The sequence below is a fragment of the Coptis chinensis genome, chromosome 6, assembly GCF_015680905.1.
Source record: "Coptis chinensis isolate HL-2020 chromosome 6, ASM1568090v1, whole genome shotgun sequence".
NCBI lineage: Eukaryota > Viridiplantae > Streptophyta > Magnoliopsida > Ranunculales > Ranunculaceae > Coptis > Coptis chinensis.
The window spans coordinates 1243518-1262062 of NC_141461.1; the positions used below are offsets into that span (position 1 = coordinate 1243518).

The 18545-nt window shown below is 38.4% G+C and overlaps 3 protein-coding genes across 3 annotated transcripts; 1 reads left to right on the forward strand and 2 right to left on the reverse strand.

Annotated features, from left to right (window-relative positions):
- Positions 1-2957: 2957 nt before the first annotated feature.
- Positions 2958-6809, forward strand: LOC147490536 (autophagy-related protein 13b-like). Its single transcript, XM_086566393.1, is given in 4 exon segments — positions 2958-3704; positions 3707-4638; positions 4719-4900; positions 6137-6809. Coding segments are annotated over 4 exon segments (1998 nt in total). The 5' UTR covers positions 2958-3247; the 3' UTR covers positions 6564-6809.
- A 9697-nt stretch (positions 6810-16506) lies between these two features.
- Positions 16507-17371, reverse strand: LOC147490537 (protein FAR-RED IMPAIRED RESPONSE 1-like). The gene is made up of 2 exons (XM_086565380.1): positions 17200-17371; positions 16507-16901 (listed from the first exon to the last, which is right to left on the reverse strand). The coding sequence occupies exons 1-2, from the start codon at positions 17369-17371 to the stop codon at positions 16507-16509; spliced, it is 567 nt and encodes a 188-aa protein (XP_086421506.1).
- Positions 17372-17433: 62 nt separating this feature from the next.
- LOC147490538 (protein FAR1-RELATED SEQUENCE 5-like) lies at positions 17434-18531 on the reverse strand. Its single transcript, XM_086565381.1, has 2 exons — positions 17945-18531; positions 17434-17831 (listed from the first exon to the last, which is right to left on the reverse strand). The coding sequence occupies exons 1-2, from the start codon at positions 17997-17999 to the stop codon at positions 17434-17436; spliced, it is 453 nt and encodes a 150-aa protein (XP_086421507.1). The 5' UTR covers positions 18000-18531.
- Between the last annotated feature and the right edge of the window lie 14 nt (positions 18532-18545).

Below are 18545 nucleotides of genomic sequence, written 5' to 3' on the forward strand. Positions count from 1 at the left end.
ATTATGCTGTTTTCCATAATTGAATCACAGAATCAACATTGTGGAGTAACATATCTCTCCTCTATATATAGCAATGGTTACAACACAAGACCACTACCTGATTCAGAACACAAAAGCGACAACCACTTCTCAATGATGAAGAACTTGTTTTGGCACAGGTGCAGCAGACTTCGATGAAAACCCGCGATAGGAATCTTCACTATCTCCGTCCCAAGATCCTTCATCAAAGTTTTGAGCATAACTTATAGGATCATACTGAAAACCGCCCTTTGGTTTTCTTTGCTTGGTACAAGAAGCCTTTGTGAAGTTGAAATCAAGAATACTTCTCTGTCTACTATAATAGTTACTACTGGTACTACTACTGCTACTCCATGGAAATTTAAGCTTGAAACGACTCCAACATGAAATGTATCCAACCTCATCTGTTTCCTTCACAGATGATAATGTCTCCATGGATCAACATAATAATAGAGAAGGGTTACAAACTATTTCAATAGGGAAAAAAAGAATATTTCATCCTAAATTCTCTTTCTTCCAATCCTTACTTTTGTTTTTGGTTCATTTTGTGTGGTGGTGGAGAATTATGAGATAGTAGTCTTTTGGCACATTATTTGAGTGTAACAACAAAAGAATCTTATAGGTGTATGGTGATGGTTAGAGCAAGTGTTTTGGAACAGATATTAGCAAGGCGGGAAAAGTGGAAAACGCGAAAAGATTATTAGTATAGCTTACCTAGCCTTGATAACGAAGTTGTATTATCTAGACAATTAGGCTGCATTTGTTTTAGCAACAAATTATGGAAAGGAAAGGAAAAATATAGAGCGGTCCACCTTTTTAATAAGTTTGTGTATTTATTTGTCATGGAAAGGAGAAGGGTCTTTCCCTATAGAACCAAAACTAAGGAAAAGAAAGGCTTTTTTGATTTAGAGGTTCAACCCAGGGATTTTGAGACGAAAGGAAAAGGAATGGGAAAAGAAATTATTTAGTTTTTGAATAACAAACATGAAATGGGAAAAGAAATAGGAAAGAGAAAAGACTTGAAAATTATTTTCATTTATTTTATTTAGTTGTTGCATAACGAAAAACAATTAAAAAGGGTATCTAACTTTACAAGTTTTGACAATATGGAGACTAAATTTTTTTTCCGGTCAAATTGGGGACCAAACATTTTAATTTTTACAGTGTGGGTACTAGTTACACATGTAGTCTAAATTTCTCACAATAGTGTTTCATAATTCACAAGTTATATACATTGTTATACACTTTCTTATCAAAGTATATCCATGCTACAACCTCATGACCATAAAAATTAATTCAAATTGTAAAACACCGTGTGAGAAATTTAAATGTCATGTTACACATGTCTCCATATTGTAAAAATTAAAAAGTTTGGTCTTCAAATTGACCCAAAAAAAAGTTTAGTTCCCATATTGTCAAAACTTATAAAGTTCGATACCCTTTTTAGTCGTTTTTCGGTTGCATAACAAACATAGTTAATTCCATTCCTAGGTTTTTCTTTCTTTTCCTTGGTTTACCAAACGAATACTTGAATTTGAATTTGTTTCCGTTCCATTCGAATTTGCTCTTAGACTATAGCATATTTTTGTCCAATGGGACCAGGTACCAAAGTTGTACTTCTAGGCGTCCTAGGGCTCCTAGCAATGTCGTTTGCAAAAACAATCTCGGAGCTGCTATTGCTTATTGGATCCATTTACATCCAAGACCCAAATGCATAGTGTCATATCGAGTATTGACAACATCTTATTAACATAGGTTCATTTTAGGAAGCGTGAATAAGTTCAGATTGGATTCAAAACCAGTTCAAACTTCATCCTTTTGTATATTAATTTCATTCTACCTTAATTCAAGGAGTTCATGACGACCTGAAATCCTGTCTCTCATTTCATTGAACAGGACTTGGACACATAGTCACATATGGACCTTATCTGGAATCAAATTGATATTTTGAACGACACAAAGGACCACAGATCAAATATGTCGTCATGTGAAAATGTGAAATCCAATTTTCAGCCCAATATATCAGCAGAGTAAAAAAACTCAAGGCTCAAAATATCACTGATATATCCGATATATTGCTGATACATATTGTTTATTTTGGTACACCGATATAGATATATTCAATATATCTCAACCGAATATTGAATCTTTTTTTTTTTATATATATATATTGCAATTTTCGATATAACGATATATATCGACCGATATATACGATATAAATTATTGACTTTGACCAAATATTGTTGACTTTGACCGATATATTAACAATATTTTTGATATAATCGTTCGTTGTGCACACCAAACAGTCTGGTCACACTGTCTGGACTGAGTCCAAAACGATGTGGCCATGTCGTTTGGAATTTGGACTTAGAAAAATCCTCAATGATATGGCCACACCGTTTGGACTAAGTCTCCAACAATATATGCACACTGTTTGGAATTTGAACTTTGAAAAAATATAAAGTTATTTTTTTTTGGGTGTGTGCATAATCGCTTCGTTTTAAAACCCAAACAACGATATAATGGCCACCCAGTAAGTTTTTTTTAAGTTCAAATCTTAAACGCACATTATCACATCGTTTTGACTTAGTCCAGACAAAACAGAACCAAACCGCCGTTTGGTTACTTCAAACGAATCCACTCCAAATCGGATTCGTTTAAGTTTCGAGGTTTTCAATTCATTTTTTGGCACCAATAACACACTTGTAATAATTATTTTGTTTTTAGACTCTTTAGAACCAATGACACACTTGTAATAATTTTTTTTTTTTTTGGGTTTGCCCATCACAATATAGTCCGTCAGTAAACAAATACCATAAAGAAATTGGATAAGAAATGAGAGCCCACTTATTAGTTAAGCAGAGCCCACAAGGAGCCTAGGTGGCAACTTTTGGCGGGTGGGGTCAGTTTAATCTCTCTCAAACTCAAACTCAAACTCAAAAAAACTTTTAATCTCTGTCAAATTATTTCTCTCGTCTCCTTTTCAAACTTGTTTCTCTTTCACTTCCTCGCATAGAATCTCGGAGACGCTAAAACTCCAAGGACACGTTCGTAATTTCTCTCTTTAACTTCTATATACTGAAATATTAATGTTTTTGTTTGATTGCTTTACTTCATCTCTTTTAAGGGTTTTTGAGGTTTTTGAGTGTTATCCTATTTTTACAAGTTTTGATCTTTACCTGAATTGAGTTAATGGATATTAATGGATTAAAAAAATATAAATAAATAGATGGCATCATCATATCATGGTTCTTCTGAACCACCGAAAACTGAGCAAATAATAACTGAGTTTTTTGCTAAAAGTCTACACATTATACTTGAATCAAGATCACCGCCTTGTGTATCGTCACGTAATTACAGTGGAGAGCAGATTTTACTGTCGTCTCCATCTCCGACTTCGTCGTCGTCGTCGTCTTCTAGTGTTAGGCCTAGAGATAAATGGTTTAATTTAGCACTTAAAGAATGCCCGGCGGCGTTAGAGAATCTTGACCTTTGGAGACAGAGTAATTTGGAACCTATGGTTGTCGATGTTGTATTGGTGAAGAGGCCAGTGGATATTGATCCTGTTGGTTTTGAACCTAGTGGGCAAGAGAGGTTGTTTCCTAGTAGTTGGAATTCGAGGAGGGAAGGGTTTATGAATGAAACGAAGAGTGAGAGGATTATAGAGAGGTGGATTGTGCAGTATGAAAGCGGAAGAGTGGTAAGGATTCTGGACATGGGAATAAGAGGAGTGGTGGTAATAGTTCTCATTCTTTGTATAAGAAGTCGATTATATTGTTAAGGTCTTTGTATATGATTGTTAGGATATTACCTGCTTATAAACTGTATAGAGACCTGATTTCGTCTGCTCAGATTCATAATTTCAGTCTTGCTCATAGGGTGTCTTCTTTTGTTGAGCCTTTTACTCATAGAGAGGAGAAGGAGATGCATCATTTTGGATTTACACCTGTTGAAACTTCTTGTGGTAGGATATTCCTGTCTGTCTTGTATTGCCCGACATTGTCAGATGTGAACTCGGAACCATCGACACCTATGTCCCCACGGTTTATACCGGATTATGTTGGGAGTCCGACAACTAATCCCTTGAAGAGGTTCCCTTCTCTGCCACGGATTGGATTGGAGTCACAGGAGTCACCTTCTTCTTTTCCGTTTGCAAGGAGTTATAGCTGGAGTTATGACGTTTTCAGAAACTCCGTTCCTTCAATATCTCCCTCACCATCACCAACGTACTCAGATTCCCATGCTATACCTTCTAAACTCAGTTCCCATCAACCCCAACTTGGGAGGGTGCCACACAATCCACCTGAGAATTTATACTCCTATGATGCAGCTTTGGCTAATAAGAATATAAGTTTTGATGAATTCTGGCCAACTCCTATGTTCTCTCCATCTCCTTCCCCATCCCCACCCACTTATATCACAGCCAATCATTTATCTAATGCTCTTTTACGCACTGAAAGTGCTCCAGTCAGCATACCCATAGCCAATCTTGGCAAGAGTTCAGCATTACCTGGCAAATATGTACCACCGCCATCTCCTTCTCCTAGAGGCACAAAGCCTAACTCTACCTCTCAGACTGATAAGGCTATAGCTCTAATGAAACCTGGAGATATTCAGAAGGTACCACAGTGCTAGTCTGTATTTCTTTCATAGAAATGATGTTTAATCCTTCTTTTGATGCATACTTTTATCTTATTTAGATAAGCTCTTTCACAAAAGATGAGGTTGCAAATCTTTCTGGACCAAAGTTATCATCCCACGGTTCACCCAGGATTTCATTTTCCAGGAGCTCTGGTAGGTATTCATTCCAGGATGAGTTTGACGATTCTGAGTTCTGCCCATTTGCCGTTGATGATATTGATATAATAGATCCACGCATCAGGTACAATTTTATAACTATTAATCAGTATATTCTAATAACTTTCTAAACACATTGTTATGTCTTCGGGTCTTCCTAATAATTTGAGTCAGGTGCTCCAAATCAAAGTTTCCATTATTGTTCTTTGATTAGTGTGATAGCTTTTCTTGTACTTTGTTGAGTAATGAGAGAATATGAACTTGTTGAAAGTTATCATTGGTGCCAAAGGTTATAGGTTTTGCTGACCGACTCATTACTGAGTATGAGACTTTGCTGTTCTGTTAACCGCCTAAAACTTTATCCAGTTGAGACTTACTACAAGTATTGGCTGCCTAAGGAAGGGCTAACAAGTAACAGTGGTTGGAATGTTGCCACCTTGCAGCAGAGAAATTAAATGTGGCACCATATTGCTAAACTCTTTCACCCTAATAAGACTGTGTTAATACATTATGAAGTAATTATAAGGGTTAAGGACAAACCTTTTCCTTTGAAGTACCCACAAGACACATAGAAACATAAAATCAACCACAAAAAGAAGGATGGTGGGAAACGGTCAATGAGACAACGGCCCTTTTCTGCGTAGGGATCCTTTATCTGAGAATTTATTGTCTTTGTATTCCTTCACCACCTCTGTTTCCCATCTTCACTCGCAAGTTGACAACACTTCGAAGTCAAAACGATTCTGTTCTGGAGCCTTACCCTTTTAAGGTTGTTAGTGGCTTTGTGAACCTCAGTTGAATTATCTCTTACCAAGGGTTCCATTTGTGAAAACTGAAAAGGAATGAACCGGCTTACCATATAGTTTTGGAATCTTCATAAAGCGAGCTCGGAATTAGCCGTTTCTCTGTTGGCTTTCCACCATCGGCCCATTGATTTTGAGCTGGGAATAATTTTCCCAAAAGCCCTCTTTGGTTGCTAAGAATATTACTCTGACTATGTATTAAATCAGTATATATGATACTACTATAGAATTTCTTCGTTACTTAGTCACAGTAAGCGAGGTGACTTGATCCATCTTTGTGCTTGAGCCAAATTCTATCTTCGTTGTAGGACGTGAGCTTGCAAAGCCCACATCCCCATAAACTGCTCTTTTCAAAGTGTTTAGAGTCATATTGATTCTTGAATAGATTTGTATACTTATATATGTTGTGTGTCTTTTATATGTGGAATCTGATTGTGATTATTGATTTAACTTTTAGTTCGAACCTTGATATCCTGAGCAAATATCCAACTGACTAACGTTATATTTGATGATTCCAGAGCTGAATCTTTTGAGGGGAAAAGGAATCAAAGCGAGCCTCTTCACCCTAGCCGATTATATCCTGTTAAAAAATCTCAAGATGCTGCAGTGGGTTCCCTTGTACGCATGCTGAAGGCAGCGCCACCACTCGGTCAAGATTTTTCTAGCCCAAAGGTACTTCAAGTGTCCAACCCTGATATCATGAGCAGAAGTATCCAAGAATCTAAGGAGAAGTCAGATTCTGAGGTTGAAGTAGTTCAGCGCACTGCTTCTGATTGTGGCATCACATCTTCTGGAATCCTCACCTTGAAGACAACATCTGAAGCATTAGATGAGCTTCAAGGTTACAGAGCAATGAAAGAGATGTTGCTTAAGCAAGGAGGCGAGTCTCACACGTTTGCAAACGTCCCCAATGCAGAAAAACCAGTTGACAAAGGCGGCACCTGATTTTATCCATTGATGCCGTTGGATTTATATGTACATTTAACAGTTTTTGTCAAGTATTCACATATAAAAACTTAGGTGTGTATGATAGTCCTAGAATCGTATTCTATGCATATCTCCCAACAAATGTATATCTCTGCTAGTCCAGATTCTGAAGGAGTTGTTTGTGGCGATCATTTCCTTCATGTATAAAGAACATGCCTATTTTGACATAAATAATGAATGGTCCTGTATTGAGCACTCATCAAATTGGATTGGGAGAACCTCAAAAAAAAAAATATATATATATATATATATATATATATATGGGTTAGGATACAGCCACAGGTACTGTAGCCACATTGTGGACACAGCCGATCCACACCTTTCATCTCCCCATCAACCCAACTGATCCTACGGCCAACAGAAATTCCAGAAATTTTGAAAAACGAAATTCCAGAAAAACCAAAATTTCCGGAATTTTGAAAACAAAAATTTTGAAACCAAAATTTTGAAATGTTTACCTTCTTCTCCAAAAAAACACGAAATCACTCATAAACACGAACCATTAATACCAAAACACGAATTTTGAAAACAAAAAACACGAAATCAGACATAAACACGAAATGTTTACCTTCTTCTCCAATTAGTTCATCGTTGTGAAAAACAAAATCTCCTCCAATTTCACCGATCTCTCTCCAAAATCTATAAAGGAGAAAAGCTTAAAACAAATCTATAAAGAGATTCATTTGAAGAAGAAATTAGGTATAACTATTCTCTCAACTTAATCTTATTTGGTATTAATGGTTTCTTGGTGATTATGTATTTATGTGTAGTGATGATTAAACTGTGTGTATTCTCCACAAATTAAGTATTAATGGTTCTTGACTGACAGTTCACAAATTCGTATTAATCTTATTTGGTATTAATGGTTCTTGACTGACAAAGTTCACAAATTTCTTCTTCACGAATTTATGTGTGACTGATTATGATTATGTATTCTTTTCCTTGCAATGAGATAAGCTAGTGTGTAGTGATGATTAACCTTTATGTTTCTTATGTCATCTCATGGAGCATTCTTCATGACTTTAAACAGCCTACCCCAACTACACAAGCAGCTGCTCCACCTACCTACCTCCGATCCGGTCCCAAAGACCAGAGTTCCTCTTCCGTGAGTTGCCATGTGGTTCTAACTTATTATTGTACACTTAGTTTGTTGATCTCAAGTACTATACTCTTACAGTTTCGTAATTGAATTTACCTATTGCAGGGCCCCAGTAAGCACTTGATCCGATTTCATACGAGGAGCGAGCGAGTAAGAATTTTTTCTTTTAATAATTTGTTTCTAATTTTGATAATTTTTTTTGTGTACTTTCATGTTAAACACAATCTTTCATGTGATACATGAAGTTTTTGGTTTCGATGAATCGGACTTTATGATGTCAACTCGACAATTGAAATTACTACCGAGACAATAAAATGTTGGTTGTTAAAACTTATATGTGATGGTTTTGGTTCAGCGATGAATCGGACTTTATGATGTCAATCCGACACTGAAATTACTACCGAGAGACATAAAATGTTGGTTGTTAAAACTTATATGTGATGGTCATTGGCTCTGACCTTGCAAGTAAATGTTTTGATACTGATATGAAAAATGCATCTGCTTTGACTTGACCGTATATTGAGCAAGTATTGCACTGAATTATTATGGAAGTCTTCCTTTTGTAGGACAAGCTTTAGTTAGTCTGCTGATGTTGTGTAAAAATTTAGAAACCACAACCTCTACTTACTCATTAGTGAGTATTATCTAGATCTCTAAATTGTTGAATGAAAGGGAACTATTAATTGAGCTGACAACCCAGCTTGTACTCATACAATCCAATAAATATGTCACCAATTGGATTAATATTATTTAAAGCCGGTAAAGTTACATCATATATGATTAGAAACCACAACCTCTACTTACTCATTAGTAATACATCAGATATGATTAAACTTTAAATATTAATCCAATTGGTTTTGAACTCTATCAGAGTTTTGAACTCTTTCAATGAGTTTGTTCTTTTCGCGATTTCTTCTTCAATTTTTTTTTTCTTTAGAGGTTCATAGATGTAAGGTGCGTGAATCGGACATTTGGTATGGCGAGTGTGAGCGGATAAAATGTTATAAACCTAGAAGCACTACTCTAATTCAGTTTTTTCTTTTGTCCTAGAACTTTGACCGTTAAGCTTAGTTATTTCTTTTTATTTCTACCATCCTTTCTTTCATCATCCGAATATCCAATTTCTATTTTTTTTAGGACGAGAAAAATTTGCAACATATTTAATATTGTTGAATTGAGTAGCGAGGGACAACTAAGTTGGTAGATACAAAGGCCCATTGATTAAGATGCGATTGTCGAACTCATTTGAAAAACTTTAGTCTACCAATCTCACCGTCGGTGTTGAGTTTTGAACTCTTTCAGAGTTGGTGAACTCTGCCGAGTTCGGTGAACTCTATCGAGTTTTGAACTCTTTCAGAGTTTTGAACTCTGTCGAGTTGAGAGTTTTGAACTCGTCGAGTTCGGTGAACTCTTTTCGAGTTGAGTTGAACTCGTCGAGTTCGGTGAACTCTCTTTCGAGTTTTGAACTGTAAGAGTTCGGTGAACTCTATCGAGTTTTGAACTCTGTCGAGAGTTCGTGAACTCTTTTTCGAGTTCAGAGTTTTGAACTCTGTCGAGTTTTGAACTCTGTTAGAATTGTGAACTCTTTCAGAGTTTTGAACTCTGTCAGAGTTCGGTGAACTCTTCGTGAGTTCGGTGAACTATGTAAGAGTTTTGAACTCTTTTCGAGTTTTGAACTTCTGTCGAGTTGGTGAACTATGTAAGAGTTTTGAACTCAGAAGAGTTCGGTGAACTCTATCGAGTTTTGAACTCTGTCGAAGTTGAGTTTTGAACTCTGTCGAGTTCGGTGAAACTTTTAGAGTTGAGTTTTGAACTCTTTCGAGTTGAGTTTTGAACTCTGTCGAGTTCGGTGAACTATGTAAGAGTTTTGAACTCTTTTCGAGTTTCGTGAACTCTGTCGAGTTTTGAACTTAGATATAGATTGGCATGCACGCTTTATTTCGCTTTCTTTGTTTTTCACGTTGGTATTGCAACAATTTGAATTAGTTGAATGTCTTATTTTTAACTCCTATTTATTTTGTAGCAATGCCTCGAACAAAGAATCTGAATGTGAAGAATGCAGCAAAAAGTGTTTTCACGGGTGCTAAGAAGTTGTTAGGTGGGGGGAGTAGTAGTTCGGGTCGCGATGAGGAGCCTGAGAAAAAGAGAGGAAGGAGAACAACCACTTCGGCATCAGTTCGTAGAGGGGATCGGAAAGCGGATGATCCCAGTAATGTTGTAAGTGGTGTAGAGTTAGGAAATCAAAAGAGAAGAAAGGGGACAGTTCTTAGTGATGTAGATGTAGATGTAGATGTAGATTTAGATTTAGATGTAGATGTAGATGTAGATGACGATGACGATGACGATGACGATGGAGATGGCGATGACGTAAATATGGATCGTGGGAAGAGTGTAGTTCTAAGTCATGCTGATAGTGAAGAAGAGGGTGTTGATGATGCGTAAGAAGAGACCGAGGAGGAGGAAGAGGACGGAGGAGGAGGAGGAGGAGGATGACGAGGAAGTCCATGTACCTGTACCTCCAGTGAATATTGTGAGAAAGTCTAACAATGACTTGGAGTTCAAGAGAGGTGTTTATGGAGGTGGCCCTTGTGTGTCACATCTGTTGTATGACTATGCAAAGGCACGTGGCTCGCGATGTTTGGGGAGGGGTAATAATATTATCATTGAGTGTCTATTAGTATTTAAATTTTGTATTACTGAAACTTGTGCATACATTAATACTAAGTTTTTGTTGTTTTAGGCGGGAGCGAGGGTGTTGAAGTGCCATGGGCACCTAAACAAGTTGGTACAATGGGATATCCTCGGAGAGTGTTCAAACCTGTTCTACTTTTCACGTGGAGCTTCAAAGAACCGGCTTATGTGCTCGGTCTTAGGTGTATACAGGCATCGGGGATCCCGTGTTGGTCTGCGTTTGTGGAGAGGTGGCATCCGAGACCAACACGTTTCATATGCCGTGGGGGCGAGATGACAATCACGTTGGACGATGTTTCCCAACTCTTAGGAGTTCGATCGAGGCAAAGCAGTGGATCGGGGACACCGATTTGACCTTGGAACAGAACAAAAGACTCCTCCACAAAGATCTTGGCATACCCATGGATAAGATAGATGCGGAGATGAAATCCAATAAGTTCACTTCCAAAGTTAGGATGGATTTCTTGATGAAGCATTTCTTTGGGAAGGTAACCGATGAAGATTTACGTGATGAAAATGGGGTTGTTGTGAAGAAGGCGCCAACCCAAAAAGAGGTGCAGTTTCTTTGAGAGCTTATCTGTTATTTTTCTTTGGATGTACGCCTTCACCGACATCGCCCGAACTGCAGTTCCGTTTGTTATCCGAGACCGCTTTGAAATTTTGCCGAGATCGAGACTACTGGCGTGGGGGGTGCGGCCTTACCGGGCTTACTTTGTACAGGGGGTCTTGGGACTGCCACAAGTGCCAAGGTGAAGGGTGTTTCGAGGCTATTTCACTCTCCTACGTGTATTAGTTTTTGTTTTTCTTTTCAATGTCAATTTTATCTATCTATTACAATATTAACTTCGGTGTCTATATTAATGTAGGCATGGATTTATGAGTACTTCCGGTGTTCAGGCCATACCCAAATGAGGACTATCAGTTGAGCATGTGCGTGCTCGTGAGGGTACTTTCGCCATTACTTTCGATCTTTTATGCTAGCAACAATACCGCATTGAAGCATACCCGAGCCACCATTGATAATATGACTTGTACCGATGTAAGCATTTTTGTATGTAAATAGTTTTATTTATTAATTGATATTATTAGTATGTGGTTAATGATTAATTTCCTCGATCATATGCTATTTGACAGGTTGAATGGTATCCCTATGTGCAAGTCCGAGCTATACGGCCGGTGGATGAAATAGCATTTTTCGAGGGATTTATATGCTTTCTTGATAATGTCGAGCAGTACAATGTTTCGAGGGTTGTGCGTCAGTTGGGTCATATGCAGTTTGTACCCTCAGATCCCCCAAGACCAAAGACCTCGACGCGAACTACTTCCGGACGCGGGTATGATGTGAAATTTAATATTGCATCTTCCTACTGGAGTAAATGGCAGAATCACTTGATTCAACTTGAACAACGAGGACCCATTCCGTCTTATCCATGGGAGTGTGTTAGTAGATACATGAGTTGGTACGAAAACAATAGTCATATGAGAATGATAAACCCTGATCATCTTAGTCACTACTCCCTACGAGTCTTCCATATCATAATCTGGTGAGTTAATATCTTACAACGTTAATTTTTGTTTTGTTTTGTTTTGGTATTTTATAAATGTAAATGTATAAATGTAAATGTAGTTTTTCGTTTTAATTTTGACAGCACCCCGTCGTCGATGAAATTTCTCGCTTGCTCAATCAAGGCCTGCAATTGGGTGGGACTGCGATTCCAGACGATGCACAGAACGAGTTCATGGAGGCATACAATTTGACCCGGTGCAAGTTCATTGGCGGACGATATCGTGAATGAGCATCTTATACTAGGTATGTTGAGTTTGGTTAGTTTAGGGTTTAGTGGTTAGCATAGGATTTAGGTATGTTGAGTCCAAACTCAACATAGGGTTTAGTTTACCTCCTTTTATCTTGTGTTGGGATGAGTGTTGGAAATGGAAATGGTGAACATGAGGAAGCAAGTGGAGAGGTTAGTTTTGCAGGAATAAAGCACACACACATGTTGACTTTGAAACTGGAAAGCTTTAAGGATTGTGCTAGTGTATATGATTAGGACAACAAGGCAAGTTTAGATATACCTTCATGATCCACCAGCACGGGATAGTCCCTAACATGGGGTTTAGGAAGTCCCTAAGGATACTTACACAAAGTATGATTCCCAATTCACTAATACAAGTATCCAGTTATCTAAAGGTAAATTGCTCGGACTATCGGTCAAGCCGATGGATTTCACCTTCTACCCATCGAAGCGACAACAAAAGCCCCACCGCCACGCATGGCGAAGCCTTAGTTTGTCTACTCTAAACTGTTATGCAAATGGCATGTTTACTCAATTTTCTTCGAGAATTGAAGTTGCTTCTTTCCCATTACTCTTTGATTAAAGAGTGGATGCTACTAAAAATTTCAAATATTACCCACATAATTCACCTTCTCATGTAAACTTGATATACGTTGTCATTGTATCCCCGGAATCATTGATCGACCCATGAAACTAAAAGTTTGTCTCTTTCAAACTGTTATACTAATGGCAATTCAACTCAATTTTCTTGGTGAATTTCAAGATACTTAACCCTACTAAATTTATTTGATGAAAGGATACTTAACTTTACAAATATTAGACACACACTTCATCGGGATGGAAATTTGTCCAATTTGCCTTGATCATTCTGAACTTATCTTATAGGCTGTTAATAGAAGCTTGTTTGCTCTTCTTGACATGTCGATGAATCGAGAAGTCATCAATGCACCAACACGCACTTTACGCTCGAGATGCAAAAGGCAATGGCAGCAACAACACCGGCCAGACATTAAAGAGTACCCGAATTACTACGTGTTTGTTATCGACATGCCGGGACTGAAATCTGGTGATATCAAGGTTGGTTGGAGGAAGACAATGTGCTTGTGGTCACCGGTGGCGAAAGAGGGAAGAAGAGAAACAAGGGGCTAAGTATCGAGGATGGAAAGGAGGATTGGGAAGTTTATGAGGAAGTTTGCATTGCCGGATAATGCGGATCTGGAGAAGATTTCTCTTTGTTTGTCGAGATGGTGTGCTTAATGTGATTGTTGAGAAGGTTCCACCACCTCAGCCAAAGAAGCCCAAGACTATTGAAGTGAAGATTGCTTAGATCTTAGAATATTATGGTTCATGAGTGATATGTGCTTAGATCTTACGTGTCTTTGTTCGATTCGTTTGTTTAGGAATGTTGTTTATGTGCTTTTAAGGCTTGGAATTAACTTGTGTGCGGTTTGAACTTTGAACTATTAAGAATATGAGTTTGCGCCTTTTGTTTTTCTGTTTGTTTAGAATAATCTTTGTTCAAACTTGGAAGTCAATCGTCTTTTCTCGATCTTTTACACGATTAAGCAGGTCCATACAAGCAATATGCTTTTCTCTGTTTTGACTTGTCTCATTGTAAACTGTAGTTACGCTTCGCTATAGGTATTGTGAAGCATAAAAGATCAACTACACAAAGCAGTGATGAAGTATTTTCATCAATTAACTTAAACTATCGTTGAGGAACACAGCTGAATCATCAAAACAGTTTTTTACCTCTTTCAAACTATTTCTTCATTCCCTCTTTCAAACACCGAATCATCAAAACAGACAACACCATTTTTTACTCAGTCTGTTTGGGACTAAGGCCAAACGGTGTGGCCACACCGTTTGGGACTAAGGACAAACGGTGTGGCCACACCGTTTGGGACTAAGGATAAACGGTGTAGCCACATCGTTTTGTACTAAGGCCGGCCACACCGTTTGGGACTAAGGACAACCAGACAACACCATTTTTTAACCCAGTTCAAATCCCAAACGGTGTGGCCACACCGTTTGGGACTAAGGACAAACGGTGTGGCCACACCGTTTGGTACTAAGGACAAACGGTGTGGCCACATCGTTTTGTACTAAGGCCAAACGGTGTGGCCACACCGTTTGGGACTAAGGACAAACAGACAACACCATTTTTTAACCCAGTTCAAATCCCAAACGGTGTGGCCACACCGCGTTGGGACTAAGGACAAACGGTGTGGCCACACCGTTTGGGACTAAGGACAAACGGTGTGGCCACATCGTTTTGTACTAAGGCCAAACGGTGTGGCCACACCGTTTGGGACTAAGGACAAACAGACAACACCATTTTTAACCCAGTTCAAATCCCAAACGGTGTGGCCACACCGTTTGGGACTAAGGACAAACGGTGTGGCCACACCGTTTGGTACTAAGGACAAACGGTGTGGCCACATCGTTTTGTACTAAGGCCAAACGGTGTGGCCACACCGTTTGGGACTAAGGACAACCAGACAACACCATTTTTTACCCACTTCAAATCCCAAACGGTGGAGTAAGTCCAAACGGTGTGGTCACACCGTTCAAGAGGCAAAAAACACAGACACCACCATTTTATCCAAGTTCAAATCCCAAACGGCATGGCCACACCGTTTGGGACCTAGTCCAAATGGTGTGGCCACACCGTTTGGTGTGCAATACAGACTACCTAGCCAGGTCGTTTTAGCCTCAAATTTTGTCTCTCAGTCCAGTCCAATCATTGTACACATCAATAATTACTACATGCATAATTACGTTTAAATCAACTGTTATACTAAAACTCAAGTTCATATAATTTACACAAACTTGTGACATGTAAAACTTCTGAAAGGTAATCAAGTTCTGACATATAATCAAGTTCATATAATTTACTAAACTTCTGATTGGTTCCAAAATGAATAAATAGTTTACTAAAACTATGATAACTAAAACTCTGACAATTCACCCAAATAACTAAAACTCTGACAATTCACCCAAATAACTAAAACCCAAATAAAACTCAAATCACTAAAACTTCTTCACAATTCCAGAACTCTGACAGCCCCACCAAATAAAGTTGGTGACATGAATGGCGTAGATATTCGTGTCCTCAAACAGCCCCACCACCGCTCCTTGCTAGGTTCCATACGAGCAGGATAAAACTGGATAAAGGGAAATGTTATCATTTGTGCCCTCGTCTTCGTTCTCCTCATCGTCGTCGTCTCTGTCCTCTAACTCTACATCCAATACTGTAAATCAAAAAGAATGGAAAACGTTAAGTTTTAAAGGCAATTGTGTAAGATAGGATACTACGAATTAAGCTTAAGGAAACAATATTATACTTACTTGGGCCCTTCTTTTTGTTTGGATTTTCAGGACAATTTCGTCTGTCATGGTTAACACCAACTTTGTTACAACATGTACATCTCCTCTCTGTCTTTGCTTTGGCTTTTGCGCATGCTTGTTCAAGACCCCTTTATTCTACCTTGTCCTTAGTTTTCTTATAAATCTTCACGACTTTTTTTCTTCCTTTTGTTTGAGAGATGTTAGGATTCAAAAGTAAAACTTGGGATAGGTCAAGTGGCGGTGCTGAACTATCAGCAATAGTGCATGAATTAACAACCAAAAACACCGTGGTCAACTTCCTTCGTTTCTTGAGCTCCACCGACAGTTCTTGCAGTCTTTGTAGCATTAATTGGTAAAGTTTGAATCGGTTTCGCAGCCTTCATAAACCAACCGATTAGCAACCATTTGAAGTCGAGTAATTTCGATTACCTCGAGTTCTCATGGCCACTTACCGGTCCACGGTCATACTCACTCTATACTTATTTGCCCCTTTCATCCACCTCTTAAGAATAAAGAGCTCGGGGAATCTCAATATCACGACTGAAATACCTTTATGAGGTGTCCACAAGGTATCCCAGAAATTCAAAAAAGTTTTGCATTCACAATTACCTTCTTTTGTCATTTGGGTTGAACTTCACCTTCCATTCATTTCGCCACACCTGTAACTTCGCGACTTATAAGTGTAGGTTCATTTGCGTGTCCATTACCTTTTTCATCATCATGCGGGACATACTCGGTTTTTAACTTTCGAATTCTTGCTTGAATCTATCATAAGCATTCCTTGTGTATACACTTGCTGCACTCTTCAAGAGAAATGAATTACTGCCTATAATCCGATTCGAGTGTTCAGTAATATAATCCTCTTTTTTTTCTCTTTCAACAATCCTCATCAAACACTTATCATTCTTCACTACAAACTCTCTAAGAGTTGTCGTAGATGTGAAAAAGTTCTTGTAAACAGAATTCATGCTTTCAGAACGCCCGGTAGTCGATGTTGCGGCATAAAAGTATCCAAGTGATAAACTGGAGCCCATTTGTGTCGAATCTTGTACATCTCTTGAAGCCATTCATTCTCCTCCAACTTAAAACTAGACATCAATTCTGCCCACCTCCTTTCAAACACATCAGGAATAAATATTTGTCGAATACAGTGTTTGAATTCTTTTTTGAATTTTGACTTCCGATAATAATAATTTGGAAGTTTTTCAGGGAACTTCTTCATAATATGCCATAAAGAATGTGGTCGAAGTATTAGGGAATACCGCATACCAATAGCTAGAGTCATAGCTCTATCTTGATCTGTGATAATTGCAGATGGGGCACGCCCCACCATAGCTCCAAGCCAAGTCTCAAAACCCACTGAAAAGAATCTTACGTTTCATCCAAAAGTAGTGCACAACCAAATTGGATTGATTGCATATGGTGGTTAACTCGGTAAATGGGGCTTAATGGCATTTCATATACATTCTTCCGATATGTGGTATCAAAGAAAACCACGTCACCAAAATATTGAAACCGTGGTAATGCGACCGACCATCTACCGAGAAAAAATTAATGGCCCTTGCTTCATGATCCATCGTATTGCATAAAAGAAATTAGGATCCTCTATACTTTTTTTTCTTGAAAAATGAAGCACCGCGGTAGCATCACCTCTCACCGGTTTCTTGTATTCTTTTGAGGGGCCCAAATGGTTCCAAACAATCCCTATCATCAAAACCAATTTGTACTCCGTCAAGTATATCAACAACTTTATTCACGGGTACACCACCATCACGAAATGAGTCAATCAACACCTTAGCTGCAGCGTGCATATTTCTATTAACAGGCATCGCGATTCTTTTTGCCGGACTAACCAGGTTGTGATTGTGCTCGCTACTAAATTTCATCACTTTCAGATTCCACTATTTTGCTTTGTCACCCTCATTGAAGCAAGGCACCCACATTTAACTGTATTTGTGTTTCTTTTTCTCACTTCTTTCTCAGTTCCATCCACATTCTTATTTTTGCCTCCTCGATCTCTATAAACCCCAAATCGCGAGCAAGTCATTTGACAACTACTAACTTCATCCGAACGAGAAACTGATTTTTCAGAGCTTCGAATTACTGGACTAAATCCAAACGATTTTCCGTAAGCTATATAGAATTGTTTTGCTGCCTCAAGAGTTTCAAAACACATTCCCAAACATGGTGGCTTCACAATTTCCACTTCCACTTCAAACTCTGGAGGTTGAACAGAGGAAGAAAATGCCACAGAAGGTGCCGCAGAAGGTGTCGCAAAAGACTCTGGTACTGCAAATAAATGTGTCCACGTCAAAAATAAAACAAATAAACTAACACGGTACAATAATACAGTATTGAATTCGTTGGTAGAAATCGAAAATAAAATTGAAACATTAGCTCACCTGAACCGTATTCTTCCTTCTCTCCGACTTCATCAATCAATATTGAGTCGTCCATCTACAGTAACAAAAAATGTCAAAATTGTGGAAACAAGGGCATTGTGAACAAAGTATAGTAGCAACTACAACTCAAACAAATTGTTGTCCATTTAAGCAAGTCACAAGTGTAAATGTATAATAAGGCTAGTCGAGAAAATGCATAAGGAAATTCAAAATAGAGAAATTAATGAGAAATAGAGAAATAAGGAAATTCTCGATGTAATGTTTTGTTTATTTCGTGTTTTTTGCTTTGCAAAATTTTGTTTTTATGAAATTTCGTTTGGGATTTGAGCGTGGATCTGTTTTTTTTCTCTCTTGAACGGTGCGGCCACACCGTTTTCACTAGGTCCCAAACGGTGTGGCCATGCCGTTTGGGATTTGAGCTTGATAAAAATGGTGGTCTGTTTTTTTCCCTCTTGAACGGTGTGATCATACCGTTTGGATTTAGTCCCAAACGGTGTGGCCATGTCGTTTGGGATTTGAGCAATGACAAACTAAAATGCGCAAGTTGTCGGAGTGTAAAACTAGTACAGACTTGTGTTATGTTATGTTAGCTTGTGCTTTT

Coding starts and splice junctions, on each gene's coding strand:
- LOC147490537 (XM_086565380.1), bottom strand. CDS start 17,371: ATGCCTGTTAATAGAAATATGCACGCTGCAGCTAAGGTGTTGATTGAC. Junction 16,902..17,199: donor CAAAAGAATACAAGAAACCG/GTGAGAGGTGAT, acceptor GATTCTTTTCAG/TGGGTTTTGAGACTTGGCTT.
- LOC147490538 (XM_086565381.1), bottom strand. CDS start 17,999: ATGGACGACTCAATATTGATTGATGAAGTCGGAGAGAAGGAAGAATAC. Junction 17,832..17,944: donor GAAGGAAGAATACGGTTCAG/GTGAGCTAATGT, acceptor ATTTATTTGCAG/TACCAGAGTCTTTTGCGACA.